The 17,738-nt window shown below is 45.2% G+C and overlaps 2 protein-coding genes across 4 annotated transcripts in view; one reads left to right on the top strand and one right to left on the bottom strand.

Annotated features, from left to right (window-relative positions):
* The window catches only part of c11.1 (maestro heat like repeat family protein c11.1), a 103,144-nt gene extending 102,968 nt beyond the window's left edge, over positions 1-176 (bottom strand). The window contains 1 exon segment of the mRNA XM_077647974.1: positions 1-176. The gene's annotated coding sequence lies outside the window, so the exon portion shown is untranslated.
* A 53-nt stretch (positions 177-229) lies between these two features.
* Herp (Homocysteine-induced endoplasmic reticulum protein) overlaps positions 230-17,738 on the top strand; it is a 35,182-nt gene continuing 17,673 nt past the window's right edge. The window contains exons 1-5 of one of the 3 annotated variants that reach the window (XM_077647382.1): positions 230-376; positions 1,369-1,537; positions 2,596-2,673; positions 5,102-5,185; positions 10,760-10,872. In XM_077647382.1, coding sequence (XP_077503508.1) covers positions 1,397-1,537; positions 2,596-2,673; positions 5,102-5,185; positions 10,760-10,872 — 416 coding nt within the window. In that variant the 5' untranslated portion in view covers positions 230-376; positions 1,369-1,396. Of the gene's footprint in view, positions 377-1,061; positions 1,293-1,368; positions 1,538-2,595; positions 2,674-5,101; positions 5,186-10,759; positions 10,873-17,738 lie in introns of those variants that run through there. The other 2 variants (XM_077647383.1, XM_077647384.1) reach the window with 2 other exon arrangements.

The raw sequence follows: 17,738 nt of genomic DNA, 5'->3' as shown, positions 1-17,738 counted from the left end.
AAGATGATCAATGCTGCGATTGAAGTAACAACGCATGCTTTGGAAGTGAGACATCATGAGCAGTTATTTAGTTTAATTTCACTTCAGATATTAAGCATATGCACAGCACAATAAACCACGAATTACTCCGACCGACGCTTCCACAGCTCAACAGCCGTCCATGTAAGCCTGTAGCTGCCTGTAGCTTTGCTAGCGAGAGTATATTTACTCTCGTTGCGGGGCGTCCGCCAATGAGTGAACGACAAATCTTCGACTCTAGCTGAACAGTTGAGGGGGGTTGGGTCGGTTTTATTTAAGCGGTGCTTGGTTTTGCTCCTTTATGCACAGAAAATTTCCCTTTGAACTGTGTTCTTCGCATATATTCAAGCAGCGAAAGGTACGTGCATCTTCCATAATCACTTCCTTTTCGGCACGCGGTCGCGGGAGAGCGCGATTCGGAATTCACATCAGCACGGTTCGGGCAAGAATTATTCTGCATATCTTCCCGACTTTTAGGGGCACTTGCCATGCATTGAAGGGGCTTACTAAGCTTAATTGTCGCTTGAACTGGTCACTTAGTTCGGTTCAGCTTATGTTTTGCGAGCACTGCAGGCTTTGACGACTGCATCCGAGGTCACCCAGTCCCCGTTTTTCATCGATGAGTAGGGCAGTTTACGCGCGAATTATCGCGATGTGCTGCTCTTTCACGAACGCTGATGTGTCTCTGCGTCCGTTGACGATATTCGTTTTTTAACAGTTTGTAAATAACTATAGATACTGCGCTTCTTAACCAATAGTGATGTTTCTTGGCATAGTGCGCGAAGTTCTATCGCATCTCCGTCCGAGTCGTAAACCATGGCGATTCTTTGAAAAAGCAGTCTGATGCAAGATACGATAGAAGTCGTGGTTTCATACAACGTTGGCAGCTGCGCACAATCTGTTTCATTTTTTTCGGTTCTGCGCTTAGTGATAAGCGTTCAGGCTGCGTTGCCATCGCAAACTGAGTAAGCTTTACGTCCGCTTTTTTTTTTTCTTTCCTCCTCCGGGCAGTGAACGTGCCGGTCGCGCGCATGCATTCTCTCGTGTTTCGCGAAGGCTAGGCCCGTGTTGATTCACAGGTTCGTAGCTCTGAAGCTCCGATCCTGTGCTTCAAGGGCAGAGCGTGGAACAGCTTAGCTAAGGCTTCGCATTATGCGCGTTTGTGTTCAGCGCCGTATGTGCAGCGGTGAAAGGTCGCCAAGTGTCTGATGTTTAGAATCTTGACCCTTCCGTGATCTTTCGCACCTAGTACGCGGCATCCAGGAAACTGAAGAGTAAACCAATGCCTATGTCCTTAGCGCGCGCGAAAGTACGTAAAGGAAACTCATTCTTTTTTTGTTTGCTTTGCAGGAGACAAGCATTGCGGGGAAGTGCATCAATGGCAGCTCAAAATATGAGCACTTGCCTTGTAATTCGGGCGCCTAACCAAAAAATTGGAGACCAGCAGGTTTACTGTTCCTTGGATTGGTCCGTACAGCAGCTCAAGCAACACCTGTCCAAGGTTTACCCAAATAATCCTGTGAGTAGCGCCGTTCAACAAAATAGTGCATAGCTGATTTTTGTGGCTGAGAGAACGCAAATGAAAGTTTTCTAACCTCTGTAAAGGCGGAACACGGATTGCTTGCAAAATTCAAGGCTTCGAGCGTGTCTTTTAGTAATTGCTTGAGATGGCACACCTGTGCAACGTAGAAATTAAATCAGTGCAAGTTTATTTTGTATTAAAGCTTCCTGTATGGTTCGTACGAAATCAGCACCTCACTTGCCCCCCCCCCCCCCCCCCTTTTTTTTTCATATACTAAGGCTTGTTGTTTCATGTTATTAAAGACATGGTGGTAGGTTAGATGACTCCGCAAAACGGGTTGGGGCTTCTTGAGGGGTCCATGCAGGATCACCCTGTTGAGCTCTGCATCTAGCTTGTCCCATCACTTCTTGATATCAGTGACAGTGTTAAACATGCAGTGGAAACAGGCAACAAATCCAAAAGCGAGTCTCTGTTTTACTGATAACCAACCTATTTCTTCTGGAAATATTTTTTTTTTTCGTATTACGACTGGAGTTTGCCATATATTATATAGTGCAGCGTTTTGTGCAATTGAGGTAGTCATGTGCAGAAGTGGTGAGGCCACGTACAGGAATTGGCTGAATTGCAAGCCAGCGCTTTCAGACTGCAGTGGCCGTTTTCGAGAGGCATAAGGCGCCCCCTCAAATATGCTTTCCTGCTCACCAGAGCACTTGTATCAGGCGCATCTTTTTGTACAGAGAAACAGTAACCACAATGGTTTGAGGAGTGTCTCCACTTTTGCTCATGACTGTACCTATTTTTTAGATGGTACAGTGCCCATGATTGAAGTTCATTCTACAATGAGTGCATGCATCCAAGCTTTGCATTGTTTTGTTCTGGAGTCTAAATACAAGAAGCTTGATTATTTCATAAACTGTAGGGCTAATGTGATAGTGACGTCTTATAATTGGCTATATATCAGAGAAATCTTGTAATGGCAGTCTTTATGATCAGCATTGCTTGCTGGCACTTGAAAAAAAAGTTAAATGGGATTATGCTCCCCATTTTACTTCCAGAAGCCAGAAGATCAGAAGTTAATTTATTCAGGACAGCTGTTAGAGGATGAAATGACATTGAAGGATGTGTTCCAGATGGTGAGTGAAAGCCTGTTTCTTCAAAAATGTTTTACTCTAGGCAGCTGTTAAGTGAGGCACGCTTCTTAAAGGACCCCTGTGCATGCTCAGAAATTTTAAGATTTTAAGATTGCGGTTGTCTACCCCATCTGTACGCCTACTTGCTTACAAATGTATTGTTCTGCCTACCTTAGATTATGCTGCTATCATTTGGGACCCATTCACGCAAACTAACAAATAAATTAGAGAAGGTTCAAAAGAGGGCAGCACGATACATATATAACAATTACTGACGTACATCAGTAACACATCTCTTAATCCAAGCTGGCCTTCTGACAATAACTGAGCGAAACCATTGTGCACGACTTAAATTGATGTATCAATTAATCAAAAGACACTACAAAACGGAACTCGCCGATTTGCTTGTTTTTTCATCCGGATATGCGATGCGACAATGACACCAGCTAACTTTAACCCCTTTTCGCGTTCGAAATAACTGCTTTAAATACTCATTCCTTCCGCGAACTATTTCTGATTGGAATAACCTCACTAACAATGAAGTGCTGCAGCCATCGCTGACGTTGTTCTCGCAACATATCACCTAGTTTTTATTGCATTTGCTATTTCACTGTTCTGTTGTATATGTTTAATTGTATTCCCAATGGTGCAGAAGAGCTTTGACTTGCACTGTTATTTTTGTTTACTTTTGCCTGTTTTGTTAAACAGCTTAGTTTGTATCCCCATCCTGCTAAAATCCCAACTCTGGGGTTGCAGTATCAATAAATAAATAATGTAATCGAGAACTGCATGTAGATTTAGCAGTTACAATCGTTTCTGCAAGATTCTACAGCTGTGCAGAGTGTGCACAGCTGCACAGCAGCTAGAATGTGTTCAGTGGCTGCACTCGCTCTCCATGTCGTTCATTTCCGAGCGTCAAGAAGCAGCTTCACTGTCTAGTCCCGTTGTGTTTCTTTGAGGCCTTTTTATTGTGTTGCATTTTCACATTGTTCGTTTCTTTTAATGCCACAGCTTTATCTTCCACATGTGCAGTCCGTGCACAGAGTGCAAGCTTTCTGAATTCATTGCTCATGTGTTGACACTTTCTACAGTTCTGCTGTAGTAATGGTGTTTTTGTGCAGCATGATGTGTGCTGTGTTATCTGGCTGGATCCAATGACAGCTGTCTGCATGCATTTGCCACAACGCAGCCTAAATGCTTGACTTTTGACGTAGCTACCTTTTAGAGAGGAGGCGAAAGAGCAAGTTCGCTTAGAGGCTAGTTGTCCAGTGGGACAGAACCTGTCTTGTGGAGGTGATGCTGAGGGAAGAATTGTGAAATTTCTTGATCGCAATGGCTGTAGCTGCAATAGTAGTGAGTCCTTGGTGGAAATTTTTGCATGTTCCTGGGACAGTGTCATAGAGCCAACTGAGTACAACAAAATTTCCAATGCAGAGGGGTTGTTGGGGGTCCTTTAAAAGGTATTTCAACACTTCTGGGCGATGCTGGTAATGTCTTTTGTGAATTCTCGAACAGATTCAGATGCAAAAATAAAATGGAAGCTCATCAGTAAACAAAATCAAAGTGCAAGGAAACAAAATGTTGCCCTCACCTTGGCTCTTCACAGAGCTTTCAGGTCTCTTATTTCATAGTCCTTATAATGTGATTGTGCAGAGCTAGTTGAAATAGTAGTTTATATGCACGCATAACACAAACTTGAAAGCTATGATTGCCTATTTACTGTTGCTTGTTATCGCTCAAATTGATGGTGTCATTTCTATGGTCACTGCAACAACTTAGGCCATCCGACAAAGCTTCACTGTCACGTTCATGTCCCTTTTTTTATTCGTCTAATTTGGGGCATGAGATTCTTTGAAGAAGCAACACCCAGCACTTATTTTCTTCAATGGTGGGGATCCACTACTGCAAAACACTGCAAAGTGCCGATTGACACTATAAGTGCTGGGATCGTGATTTCTCAAGCTAATTAAATAAATACTTCAGTATCAGCTTTAAGACCACTGGTGTAGCATTGTCATGTCCAACTCAACACACCCATCAAGGCACATGTGTTCAGTTTGTAATGTAGAGCCCTTTGAAAGCCAAAGATCACTCGGCAGTCTGACATTACCAGAGCCCTTAATACTCTGACATTACTATCGCATTACTTGGTTCGTCCATGTGGCTTGAAGCGTGGCCTGGTCATATTTTGCAGTACTACTTTGGGGTGTCATTTTCATGTAGCCTCTAACATTTAAGCTGTATCCTCAGTTGAATGTTTTCATTTCAGGGGTTTTTTTATGTGTGCTGCCTCACCTGGTTAGCTAATCTAGTGCATTTCATGCATTTCTTTCTGCTAGGTGCATAATATTTGCTTGTCCAAATTTAGTTGTTTTGTCACTTTTTGCAATGCTTATTTGCTGTATTTTCATATTTTCTTCATGTAACGAAGGATTTCGGGAAGATCCACATCCTTCACCTGGTTTGCCGGCCTGGAGGAGACAACCCTGAAGCTTCACCTTCGTCTGTTCCTCTTGTACGTACTTTTGTTTAGATGTTCAGGGTTTGCTGCCATGAACACATCTTGTGAATAGTTACGTTTTAAAGGGGCTCTAATAAAGTTGCTGTATGCATGGGATGCTTCATGAATATTGCCCAGCAAGAATTTTTTTATGCGCTTTGTAGAAGCTGACTTATCTGCAGTAAATATTTAAATTTCAATGTCTTCGCACCTTTCCCTCTCCTCTTGTCACTTTTTACACGCTGGAAGGTCTGCGCTGCTCTGCCGGCCCCATTTCTGGGAGCGGAGCTTCCTGACCCGCTGGTGCTACACCGCTTATTGGCCGTGGCCATGGTAGCTGCCCGACAGTTAAGGTTTCTCGCTACGTTTCGTATACTCAGGTTCCACCGCGGGTGCCCCACCGTCCGAGACGGTATAACAGACGGGATCAGGCAACACTTGACTGAAGGAAGGCAAACGAAAGCTTTATACAGGAATTCACATATTTACAACAGAATAAACGGCGAGCATAATTACATGGAACTGGCTGGGAAAATCTTTCCTCCTTGGCATCGCCGAAGATGCAAGGGATCTAAATCTAGCTCAGAACAATTTTTCAGGCTCCGGGCCCGGTTTTAAGGACTCAAACTAACAGATGGTTGGCTTACAAACAGCATGGCATGCCTTCCAGTTTCTGCAATGTTCAAAACCCTCTCCTTAAAATACACAGCACAAAAAGAACATCAAAAACGCTATGACGTGTCGCAGGCTTCCTGAAAACTCGTGACCCTGGCGGCTCCCAGCATTAGGGCAATTATCGGTCTCAACTGAGCCACTACCGCCGCGAGTAACAAACGGGAGTGTTGAACCCTGCTCATAACTACTCGTCTTCGGGACAACTGTTGACAGGCGTCCCCTATGTCGTTGCTGCCAGCCTGCTTCTCGAGAGCTGTTCCTATGCACAGTCTTCGGGCGTCGGCGCCGCCGTGGCTGAGGTGCTAGTCGCGTCAGCGCTGACCGTACGTTACGCTTAATTGCTCCCAGTCAAGCACGAGTGTCCAAACCCGTTTCGCCCAGCGGTGTTAGCCCTTCGAGAAAAAAAAACTCTGCCAACCTTCCAACCTAGATGCTCTTTGCTGGGCTAGGGGGGCGGCCGCCATATGGCGGCTTCGACAGGGTCACTGCTCATGCCTCCACGTGCAGCCGCATCGTCGCTGCAAAACAGGGGCCTTGAGGAGTTCTGGAAAAATGTGCCCCTTCCTTCCCCCTACCTCTGTCGCGGCCCCGGCTGGTCACCGTCCGTCTACCTCTCCTTGCCCGCTTCTTGCCGACCCACCGACTGGGATTAGCGAGGGGAAACCGCTGCTTCGCATCGCCGGACCAGCAACGAAGGACTGATGGTTCCCACAAAGCCGTGGGCATCCACAGATCCCTTACACGCCCTTCCAAAGATTCTACCAGGGGCCCAAATGGCACCTGTAGAATTATAACAAACAAGGGATCGTTTTTACCCACAAAACCGTCCTGAGGGTCACCTAAGTAGTGGAAGCACTACTGCAAACATATCGCAACACTGCAAACATGCGACGACCAGCTCCACTTATGACATGAACAACACATACAGGACGATGCACCTTTGGTTGTGCGCATGCAGACAACCAACAATGACACAATAGGGCATGCAGCATGTCCGTTCAGTGTTCCCCCGAGCACTGTCCGCAGAGTTGGCACTGTTTCTTCATGTCTGGAACACCCGTGGTCCTCCTCGTCCAACTCTGCCCCTGTGCGTGTCTGAGCCTATGCTGCAAGTGGGCAGGCACCCCATCCACTCGCTAGTTTTTGTACAGAGGCCAAGCTAGCGAGTGGCAGTGGCAAACATTCCGGGCCTAACAGCGCCCGGGGTCATACACAATCCAGGTAGCAAAAATGCTCAACACCTTGACCCATGGCTGGCCCGGCAATGTTATCCCCACTGCCAATGATGACATCGCACATTTTTGACCTGCGACGAAGTCCCTGTCACACCTAGCGTGACTAATCTCTTCGGTCCTGCTTCTCTGAGCATTGCACCTTACTTCTGGATTCACGCAGTTGCATACATTAGCTTGAGTGCTGCAAGCTTCGCATGCCTGTCTTTTCGCCACTTGCTTTCCGCTCACCTGCCTCTTGCGCCGGACTGAGATAGTTCGGTTCATGCGCCGCAAGACGGAAACGGTTGTTGGCGTCGAACAATCGCTCCCTTCGTGAACGGTTTGGTTTACTATTAGGGAGGCTGCCTCTACGCCATTGTACGGCGGCTGTAGACTCAATCTGCTGCCATTCCCGTCAACAGCGTTGCACACGTCGTGTGCCCTATTGCTTTCTCGGGTGACAGCTTCCGTGTTCTTTATGGCCATGCTTTCGTTGGTTCCTGCCTCATTCTTGTAGCTGACCTCATGACCCTTCTCTGGCAGTTAACATGCCCTTTGAGGTTAAATGAATTCCGGTTCAACTACCATATCCCTGCATGCCGCCACCTCAGAGCTGAGATATCCCGTTTGACGAGTCGGCAACAACAGCTGAGTCCTCAGCGCTGACCCACCCAAGAACCTCGATGCTGTCCGGTCTGTTCTGGTGTGTCTCTGCCTCGGACTCGCTATGTTCGTAAAGGAATTGCCGTTCGTTTCCGCTGCCATTTACGTTAACTGAGCCCACCATTTGACCCCATGTGAAAGCAATCTTCACACTCCCCAATTTTCTCTTTGGGACTTCTGGTTCAGCGTTGGCGTGCCCTTCAGCACACAGCTGTTGATATTGTCTGCTGCCCGCCATCGGCATCTGAGGTACGGAGCTTACCTCACCAGCTACAGGTCTTACTCCCTCGCTTTCTTTAGTCTTTACGGTGAACACCAAGGTTGCTTGTGTCAACTCGACACGCTCGATCATAGAGCTATTTACGTTATTGCTGCATTGAATGCAGCTCTCTGACGTGCAGGTGCTGCTGCAGTTTGGCCTGTCAGTCGCTAAATCTTGGCTGTCATTTTTTTTCATCCAGCATAAGTGGCTGACACTCTACCTGCATGCCCGGTGCTGTTGCACCCACAGGCTGAACTGGTCCCACTGCCTGCTTAAGCTCCTCCAGTAGGCCCTCGAGCCACATGCGATGCACTGCTGCATTTCCCCCTCTTCAGTTTTTTGAACCTCAACCTCTCCTGAAGATCTGGCTTTTTCTGTGCTTGTTGGGCCTTGGTCCACCTGTGAAGCGCTTCAATCATTTCCTGCTCTAACTTTTTTAGCGTCAACTTCTCGTAATCTGGATTTTTGCCACTGCCAGCCTCCCTCCGCCATGCCCAGCTCTCCATTGCAACCCGTGCCGCCTAGCTCAGACACACGAACAGGGGCAAAAAGAAGTCGGACCAAGCAGACTCACCGGCACCATGCGTTGTTTCATGGTCCGTTGCCGTCGCACTTCCCGTCTGCAGTCACTGGCCTTCTTCTAGTTGAGGATACTGGAGACCGCTGCTGGTCCTTTTGACACACCGCTGCACTCCCTCTGATGAGATGCACCTCCTGGCGTCCGACACTCGTCGCTGTCGCTGTCTGTTCTGTTACTGCCCGCTTCCTCACCACGCAGCTTCTCCCGACCGTCTGCAACCTTGCGTTGCTGGTACACCCTTGGAGTCTTTGCTGCTGGTTCCCTTGGAAGCTGCCGATTCCTGCCTTCAGCTCCTGGTCCTCCTCAGTCGCCAACACTTGGCCTGTTGCCGGAACGTCACCTCTTTCTCCTTTGCTATCTCCTGATAACGAAAGGATCCTTGCCGACTGCGCCAGTTAAGGTTTTTGGCAATTTTCGTGTACTCGTATACTCAGGCTCCACCTATGGGTGCCCCAACATCCGAGACTGTATAACAGACGATATCCGGCAACGACTGACTTGAGGGGAGGTAAACTTGAAGCTTTATACAGGAATTCACATATTTACGACAGAATAAACAGCGGGCATAATTACATGGAACTGGCTAAGGGAAAATCTTCCCTCCTTGGCATCGCCGAAGATGCAAGGAATCTAAATCTAGCTAAGAACAATTTTTCAGGCCCCGGGGCCCGGTTTTAAGGACCTAGGTGCCTGGCCCACACCTTGCATCACCCAATCACAAAAAGCTAACACATGGTTGGCTTACAAACGGCATGGCACGCCTTCCAGTTTCCGCAACGTTCAAAACCCTCTCCCTGAAATACACAGCACAAAAAGAACATCAAAAACACTCTGACGTGTCGCAGGCCTCCTGAAAACTCGTGACCCTGGTGGCTCCTAGCATTAGGGCAATTATCGGTCTCTACCGAGCCGCTACCGTCACGAGTAATAAATGGGAGCGTTGAACCCTGCTCCTAACTACTAGTCTTTGTGACGACTGTTGACAGGAGTCCCCCATGTCGTTGCTGCCAGCCTGCTTCTCGAGAGCTGTTCCTATGCACAGTCTTCAGGCGTCGTCGGTGCCACCGCGGCGCCTGCTAGCCGCGTCCGCGCTGACCCTAAGTGACGCTTAATTGCTCCCAGTCAAGCGCGAGTTTCCAAACCCGTCTTGCCCGGCGGTGTTGGCCCTTTGAGAAAAAAAAAAAACTCTGCCGACCTTCCAACCTAGACGCTCTTTGCTGGGCGAGGGAGGCGGCCGGCGTATGGCAGCTTCGACAGGGTCACTGCTCATGCCTCCACGCGTAGCCGCACCATTGCCGCAAAACGGGGTCCTTGAGCAGTTCTGTAAAAACGTGCCCCTTCCTTCCCCACTACCTCTGTCGTGGCCCCGGCTGGTCATGGTCCATCTACCTCTCCTTGCCTGCCCACTTGCCGACCCACCGACGGGGATTAAGGAGGGGAAACTGCCGTTTCACGGCGCCGGGCCAGCAACGAAGGACAAATCGTTCCCACAAAGCCATCGGCATCCACAGATCCCTTACACTGATGTCTGAAAGAATTTAACCAATAGCCACCTCTCAACTCGTATACAGAGGTGCGAGCATGAAAAAGTCCGGGAGCCGGGAAGGGCTCGCCAACTTTCACGCGTGATTGTGGGTGCTCTGCTGCGTGTAGAAGTGTATTATTTGGTTCAGGTTTTCATGACAACACAATGCACTGATTGAGAAAGTTGATGTGCTCTCCTCGGAAGGTGTTTCAGAGCCCCTTTAAGAATGAACTTGATGTGCCCTTTTCTTTTTTTAAAGTGTTTATAACTGGAGTTCTTAGCTTAAATTCTTCAGTGCTGCATGTAATGTATAAGTTGGTTGGTGAATGTAATCTTTAGGTGTTGGAGATTAATTGTGAACTGTTTTTAACATTTTGGCATTTATAGTCGAATGTATAAACAAATTTATGTATAACATTAATATTCCTAGCGACATTGTAGACTTCTGGCTATTGATTAATTCCACATATGTGCAACAATGCTAAAAATTAAACACTGTTTATTGCGTGCTATGGAGATAATGCACTGAAGTAAATTGGAAAAACACTATACATTTGCATTGATACAAGTGCAAGAAATGCAAAATTGTATTCATAACTTTTTCTGTTAAAATGCTTTTGTAGTTCATATTGCCTAATAGATATTTTTTGTCTGTCCTTTTACTAATTAGGTGGCTCTAAGCCAGCCTGATGTAAATGCAGCTGGTGGATCAGTGTCGACTGTGCCTTCGACCTCATCTGTGAACTCTGCTTCTAGTGATGGTCTTCGCCACAGGAGCACCAGGTAAATTTTAGGTGGCCTATACCAGAAAGCTGGATGAGGTTTGTGTTGGGCTACTGGATTCACTTTCATTTATCATTTCTTCTTTGTTTAATACCATTTGGTTTTCTTTTTTTACTTTGGTTTAATTTGTGCGAGTTAGCCTTTCTTTTTTTTTTACCCCATCAGACAGTACATTCGAGGAGAGAGCAGATGAAGAGCGGTTTACATTCATACCCACTAACGGGAGTGGAGCTAGTACTGTTGGGAGTACAAGTGGTGTATGGCATGTGTGTTTACATAACTCTCTGCTCTTGACTCCTTTTGGCTTTGTCGTCAGGCAGGAGTGCCATGGGTTCACACGGGAAAAATGATGTGTCTGTAGATGAAAAAGCTGACTTTCGCCTACAGCAGGCACCCCTGGAAAGGTGCGCAGCAATAGTCCTATCATTTCGGCAGCAGTGCACCATCGCTTCACATGTGCTAACTGAACTCCTTTTGCAGCACACTGTGCCGCCCACGTCGTTTCTTGGACGCTATCACCTGGACGCCGTCGCCTGGACGCCATATCACCGGGAGCAACACTGCACCTGTAACCGCCAGAGGGCTGCAGACGTCATCGGCCTTGTTAAAAGCTCCTGCGAAACCACCGACGACCGCATTTCGGCAGCAGTGCACCATCGCTTCACATGTGCTAACTGAACAGCTTTTGCAGCACATTGTGCCGCCCACGTCATTTCTTGGACGCTATCACTGGGACGCCATCGCCTGAACACCATATCACCGGGAGCAACATTCCGCCTGTAACCGCCAGAGGGCTGCAAGCGTCATCGGCCTTGTTAAAAGCGCCTGCGGAACCACCACGGCCGCATTTCGGCAGCAGTGCACCATCGCTTCACATGTGCTAACTGAACTGCTTTTGCAGGTAAGAAACTTCGATACTGCGCTTTCCTCCTGCGAACTGTGCACTGCTGCCGAACGGTACTTTTTATTGCTCTGGTTTTGTGCTTCTTGTGATCTGTGAAACACTTGCCTGAATACACGATGCCGGGAGAGGAGCGTGAAACTACCGAAGCAATTGAAGACCTTCGACAAGAAGTAAGGGCAGAACTTAGAAGTATAAAAGTCGGTCTGAATGATGTGACGCAGCTGAAAGATAACATTGAGGAGCTGATAAAAGAAAATCGTGAGCTGAAAGTCGAAAACTCAAAGCTGTTGCGTAAGATTGAAGAGTTAAAGCAGTAGCAGCGCTCGAACAATATTGAAATCAAAGGTCTACCTCTTGATGGTGAACCGATAACTGTGATTAAGAAAATTGGTGAGATAATTGGAGAGGTCACAGGTGCTGACATCGACATCTGCCACAGCGTTCCCACTGCTTGACACAACGAATCCAACATAATCGTCTGGTTTGTCCGTAGGGCCAAAAGGAACGCCGTGCTAAGCAAGGCCAGAAAGGTTAGGATGAACGCTAAGCAATTTGGTTTTGAGGTGACGGACACTGTCTACGTTTATGAGCACCTTACTAGACACAGAAAACAACTCCTTGGTGTGGTTATAGCAAAAAAAAAGGAAGTTTGTTTGGACAAATGGTGGCAAGATCTTCGCAAAACAAGACAAGCAGTCAACGGTCCTCAAGATCACTAGCAAAGATGATCTGAACAAAATGTCTGTCGGAGGAGATTGAATTGCTGAAACCAAGGCTCAAACCCAGATAGCCTAAAAGCGAAAATGTTTGCTCACAACGGATGCAACTACCATGACACCTGCAGTTCTAACAAATTAGCTAAGGATGCCCACAAGCAATTCACCATATTTCACATGAACACGCGTAGTATATGAAACAAGCAAGATGATATAAGAGGCTTATTCGAATCACTCGAAATTGGATTTGACATTCTGCTATTCACGGAAACATGGCTCTCAAGAGATGATAATCCTCCTTATTTTGAGAATTATGTGTACAACGAATTAGTGCGGTCTTGTGGCCGAGGAGGCGGTGTGGCTGTCTACGTTAAGCAGCGAGCAAAGTATGAAGTAATTCAAGAATTCTCCATAATAAATAGCCATTTCGAAAGTATAATGGTTCGTCTAGATGCAGTTTTTGTCGTTGCCATTTATAGGCCTCCAACAGGTAACAAACTGCATTTCTTTGACTTCCTGGACGACATGTTCTCTTACCTAAGCAGTTCAGGTTTCCTGTTTGTGGTAATGGGTGACATAAACATCAACATGTTATCTGATGATGATCCATGCAAAAAACTGAATGAGCTCGTGGCTTCATTTGCATGTGGAAATATGATCACGAAACCTACAAGGTTAACAGCACAAACTGCTACATTGCTTGATATTTGTGTCACGAATATGCCTGACAATATCGCTGGACTGCTATTGCTAGAGATAAGCGATCATCTTCCGACTTTCTGCTTCATCCCGTACACACACAAAAATCGTAAACTGCAAGAGAAACGTTGTTACTGCGCTATCAGCAACAAAGCGCTACAGAAGTTTCATTCCCTTGTCGAGGCCACTGACTGGAGCCCTGTACTATACACGAATGCAACCCAAACAGCGCGTACAACTTGTTTTTTGATAAATTGATCCTATGTTATGATGAAGCATTTCCGTTACGGCAAAATAGACCTGGAAGCAAAAAAATTCCTAAACCATGGATTACTTCTTCCCTGTTAAAAAAGATAACAAAGAAAAACAATGTGTCACGCTTTTGTAAAATCTTGGGACTTGAGCACGTTCGCTGCTTTCAAGAAATACAGAAATGAAGTTAACAGCGAGATTAGGAAGGCAAGACTAACCTATTATGAAAACCTGTTTGCAAGAGTAAGAAATGATCCCAGAAAGATTTGGGCTGAGGTTAAAAACATTAGCCGTGAAAATACAAGTCCAATTGTAAGCGTTATAACGCCGTCAGGTTTGGTGAACGGGAAGGAAGCGGCATCTGCACTGAACGATTATTTTCTTAATAGTTGTGAGAACATCAGCCCAATGTAGTTAACGCGGAAGAACTTGTGCTTCAGGAGCCTGGTGTTGTAAATTCTATACATTTAATCCCAGTTACTCCAGTTGAAGTAGAACGATTGATAAGCAAGATAAAAAACAATGTTGCAGCTGGTTTCGACGGCATAAAACCTGTACCTATAAAATATGTCTCAGATATAATATCTCCAATTTTATCCCATATTATCAACAGAATGTTTGAAGTCGGAGTTTTTCCTGAATATTTAAAAATAGCACGCGTTTATCCGATTTTTAAAGGTGGTAATGAAGAAGCAGTCAATAACTACAGACCTATATCTTTATTGCGCGTCGTTTCCAAAGTGTTTGAAAGTGCTTTGAGCAATAGGCTGGAAAATTTTTTCAATAAATATAATGTAGTAAATGACATGCAATACGGGTTTCGAAAGAAACGATCGTCTGAACTAGCATTACTAGACATCAAACATGACATAATCAATAATTTCGAGTGTAGACTTTATACACTTGGCTTATTTCTTGACTTGAAGAAAGCATTCGATTCTGTGTCTCACACCATTCTCTTATCTAAACTAAATACGTATGGGGCGTGCGGAATCGCTCTAGATTTAATGCACAGCTACTTATCCGACCGGTATCAATACGTCAGCGTTAATCAAGAATCTTCTTCATATGCCAAAGTAAAGAATGGTGTTCCCCAGGGGTCCATTCTCGGACAGCTGTTGTTTTTAATCTATGTAAATAATCTTTGCAGCATACAAACTCCCCGAAAATAATTATGTACGCAGACGACACTAGCATTTTTTTTTTGTGAGTGATTTGCTTATTCAACTTCAATATGATGTTATTTATTATTTTAAACTCCTTTAGGTCTGGCTTAACAAGAATAACTTGCAGCTGAATACAAGCAAGACAAAGTATATGATATTTGCATCCATAAACCAATCACCACTAATATTGAGCTTAATTTTCATGGTGTCAGTCTAGAGCGGGTTAAGGTACAAAAATTTTTGGGTGTTTGGTTTCAGGACACCTTGTCATGGACTGTTCACATGTCGAAACTGGCGGCCGAGTTAAGTAAGGCAGCAGGTTGTCTTTATAAACTAAGCCCATTGGTAATACAGTGGCTTAGAACCTCACTATATTATATGCTTTTCTACTCCAGAATGTCTTATTGCTCACTAATCTGGGGAACAACCATGCAGGGCAATTTTCATGAGCTGATTACTCTACAGAAACGAGTCCTGCGCAAAGTTGAAAACTACCAGGGCAACCACAATATTTACCGACGGATCCATTATTCAGAAAGTATTCCCTGATAAAGGCTAACCAATTATACTGTTATAGGCTCTTGCAGCATGTTCAGAACCAGAAACTTTACAGCGCAGCAAACCCCCGCTGCAGAGTACTGCTTCCGTACACATAGCAGAAAAATCGCTATAGTCAGGACAAACTATGGTAGGCAACACGTACAGTTCCAAATACCGTCTCTACTAAATCGCACTGAAAATCTACTTGATTTCAGCAAGCCAATTCCCCAAAAGTTCCTTATGAATGTAATATTGCAAGAAAACATTGAATTCATTTGATTTATTTCTCTTGTTTTTTGCAAGCATTTATGGCCTTTCAGTGTTGCTTGTTTTATCCCTTTTGTCCCCTAAAGAGGAAATCAATTGTTCAGAATTGTAGTTCTATATGTAGTTCTTGTTCTATATATAGTTCTGTTTGTAGTTCTATATGTAGTTCTTGTTTTTTTTGCTAGTATTTATGGCCTTTCAGTGTTGCTTGTTTTATCCCTTTTGTCCCCTAAAAAGGGAATCAATTGTATGTTTCTGATGCCTGTCTGCTGACTGCATACGGAGCAGAGGCCTTTGTCAGGCTTCTTGCCTTTTGCCTTTGCTCCGGTTTCTGTAAATCAGAATGAAACAAATAAACTGAAAAAAAAAAGCTCTCACTGTAGGCACCACTTTGCTTTCAACACTACACAGTTATTCACCAGTATGCCTTGAGAAGATGAAGTGCAAAATAGGACAGCACACAGAAGGGACAACGGGACATACTCTACTTGCACCTCTTTATGGATTCCAGAAGTGGCTGATTACTATATACCCTTGAGGTGAGGGTGGAAGGATGGAGGAGGAGTTTTTTAAACAGAAGTAAGGACAAGATTGCGTGTGAACTGATGGAAGTGCACCAGATAAAAAAAAGTGAGAGTGTCTGTGTGAGCACCCCATCACTGATTGTTTATAAAAGTGAAACTCAGTTCTTAGGTATGCTTTAAATTGTTGAGTGACGTGTCTACCCTTCCTTTGCATTATTTGTGTTCTTGTGTGTGCTCATACGCTTGTTTTTCCTCCTGCCCCGTCTCTCCACCCTCACCTCATGGCTATATAATCAGCCACTTCTCGAATCAATAAAGAGTTGCAAGTAGTGCATGTCCCGTCGTCCCTTCTTCTGTGTACTGTCCTTTTTTGCGCTTCATCTCTCAAGCTATGCACCAGCTTGCCCAGTAGCGTGTTTTACTGCAATATCAGTATGCTTGCAGGGAGCATAGAGGCAAGTGTCTGCCTAGGCTGTCATTTTATACAGGGGACTACAGGAACGGGGAAAAAAAAAAACCGAGAAGATTGCATCGGAAATCGCCCGGCTGAATCTTGAAATACGATGGCGTTACTGGGCTCGTCAATGAGCATACGGTATGGTGAAACCAGGAAATGAGGGTGAAGTGTGCCACAGCTTGGCAAGAATACTGACAACGTTTCGCAGCCTCTGCTGTATACTTGAGCATCCTGCTTGCAAGTGCCTGCATGTAAAATATGGTCGCTCATTATTGATACTACTGCACTTGAATAGTAGGGGCTAAATCATCAGCAACATAGCCTATGGGGTGCTAATATGAGCAGCTCGGTGTAGTGACCACAAGTTTGATGAGACTGTTTGCCTCTTTGAAGGGCTGAACCACCAGACAGCTGGACCAGATGATTACACAGTGGTGCTGCCGTGCGCTCTACCATCAATGTTGCTGACGTGACACTGCCACACTTAATGGCAAACATGCTTGTCGGCTTGTCTTGGCATACCGTGTCATCACCTTGCTGCCTTTGTCATTTGCATGGCAGCTCCGGTTAGCTACTGGAAAATGTGTGTTTTTGTTGCTCTGGCCATTGGTGTTTTCATCAAACACAGCTAGGGCATTGTTGATGCACAGATCGGTCGTGCGAAAGGCATATTAGGCAGCCATATGTTTTAATATACCTGCTTGTCGTTGTCATTTTGCAAATTTAGCACTTTGAATAGTGCAGGTTTGGTTTTGCTGATCATATGTAAGGAAATTTTGACACAGATTACAGTACATAACTACTACCCTTTATTTAAAATTGCATGACGAGTTATTTTTATAGTGAATGTTATGAATAGTGAACTCTGCACGAGTTCATTTGGCACAAGAGGGCAATTGGCAGAAGTTATTTCATGCAGTTGACAGCTCTCTTTGACATTAAACGCAGTGTAACAGTATTTAATTTCTTTTTAAATCCGGCTTTACGTGAAAGAAAAAATTTGCCCTGCCTATCGAATACTTGCTTGCAATGGCATGTATTTGCTTCTGCTTGTTTGAGCTTTTCCATGTTGCTTTGTTTGTGCAGTGTGGTGCTGCTCATTGTTATGCTTGGTGGTTTATACAGTAAAACCTCATGAAGCATACAGTTCAAGAAGTATAGACACTAAAGTTTTGGTTTTGTTTTCTTCTTCGTAATTTCGCATACAACATTAGTGTACAGTGAAATCTCGTTACAAGCTTCTCGGGACCGCCAAGAATCGTTCGTTGTATTGAAATATCATAATAATGAAAGACTGAAATCAAAGCTAGTGCAGTAAAAGCTCGTTAATTTGGACTCCAA

This window comes from Amblyomma americanum, chromosome 1 (assembly GCF_052857255.1).
Source record: "Amblyomma americanum isolate KBUSLIRL-KWMA chromosome 1, ASM5285725v1, whole genome shotgun sequence".
Taxonomy (NCBI): domain Eukaryota; kingdom Metazoa; phylum Arthropoda; class Arachnida; order Ixodida; family Ixodidae; genus Amblyomma; species Amblyomma americanum.
This window is presented reverse-complemented; position numbering and strand designations above follow the sequence as displayed.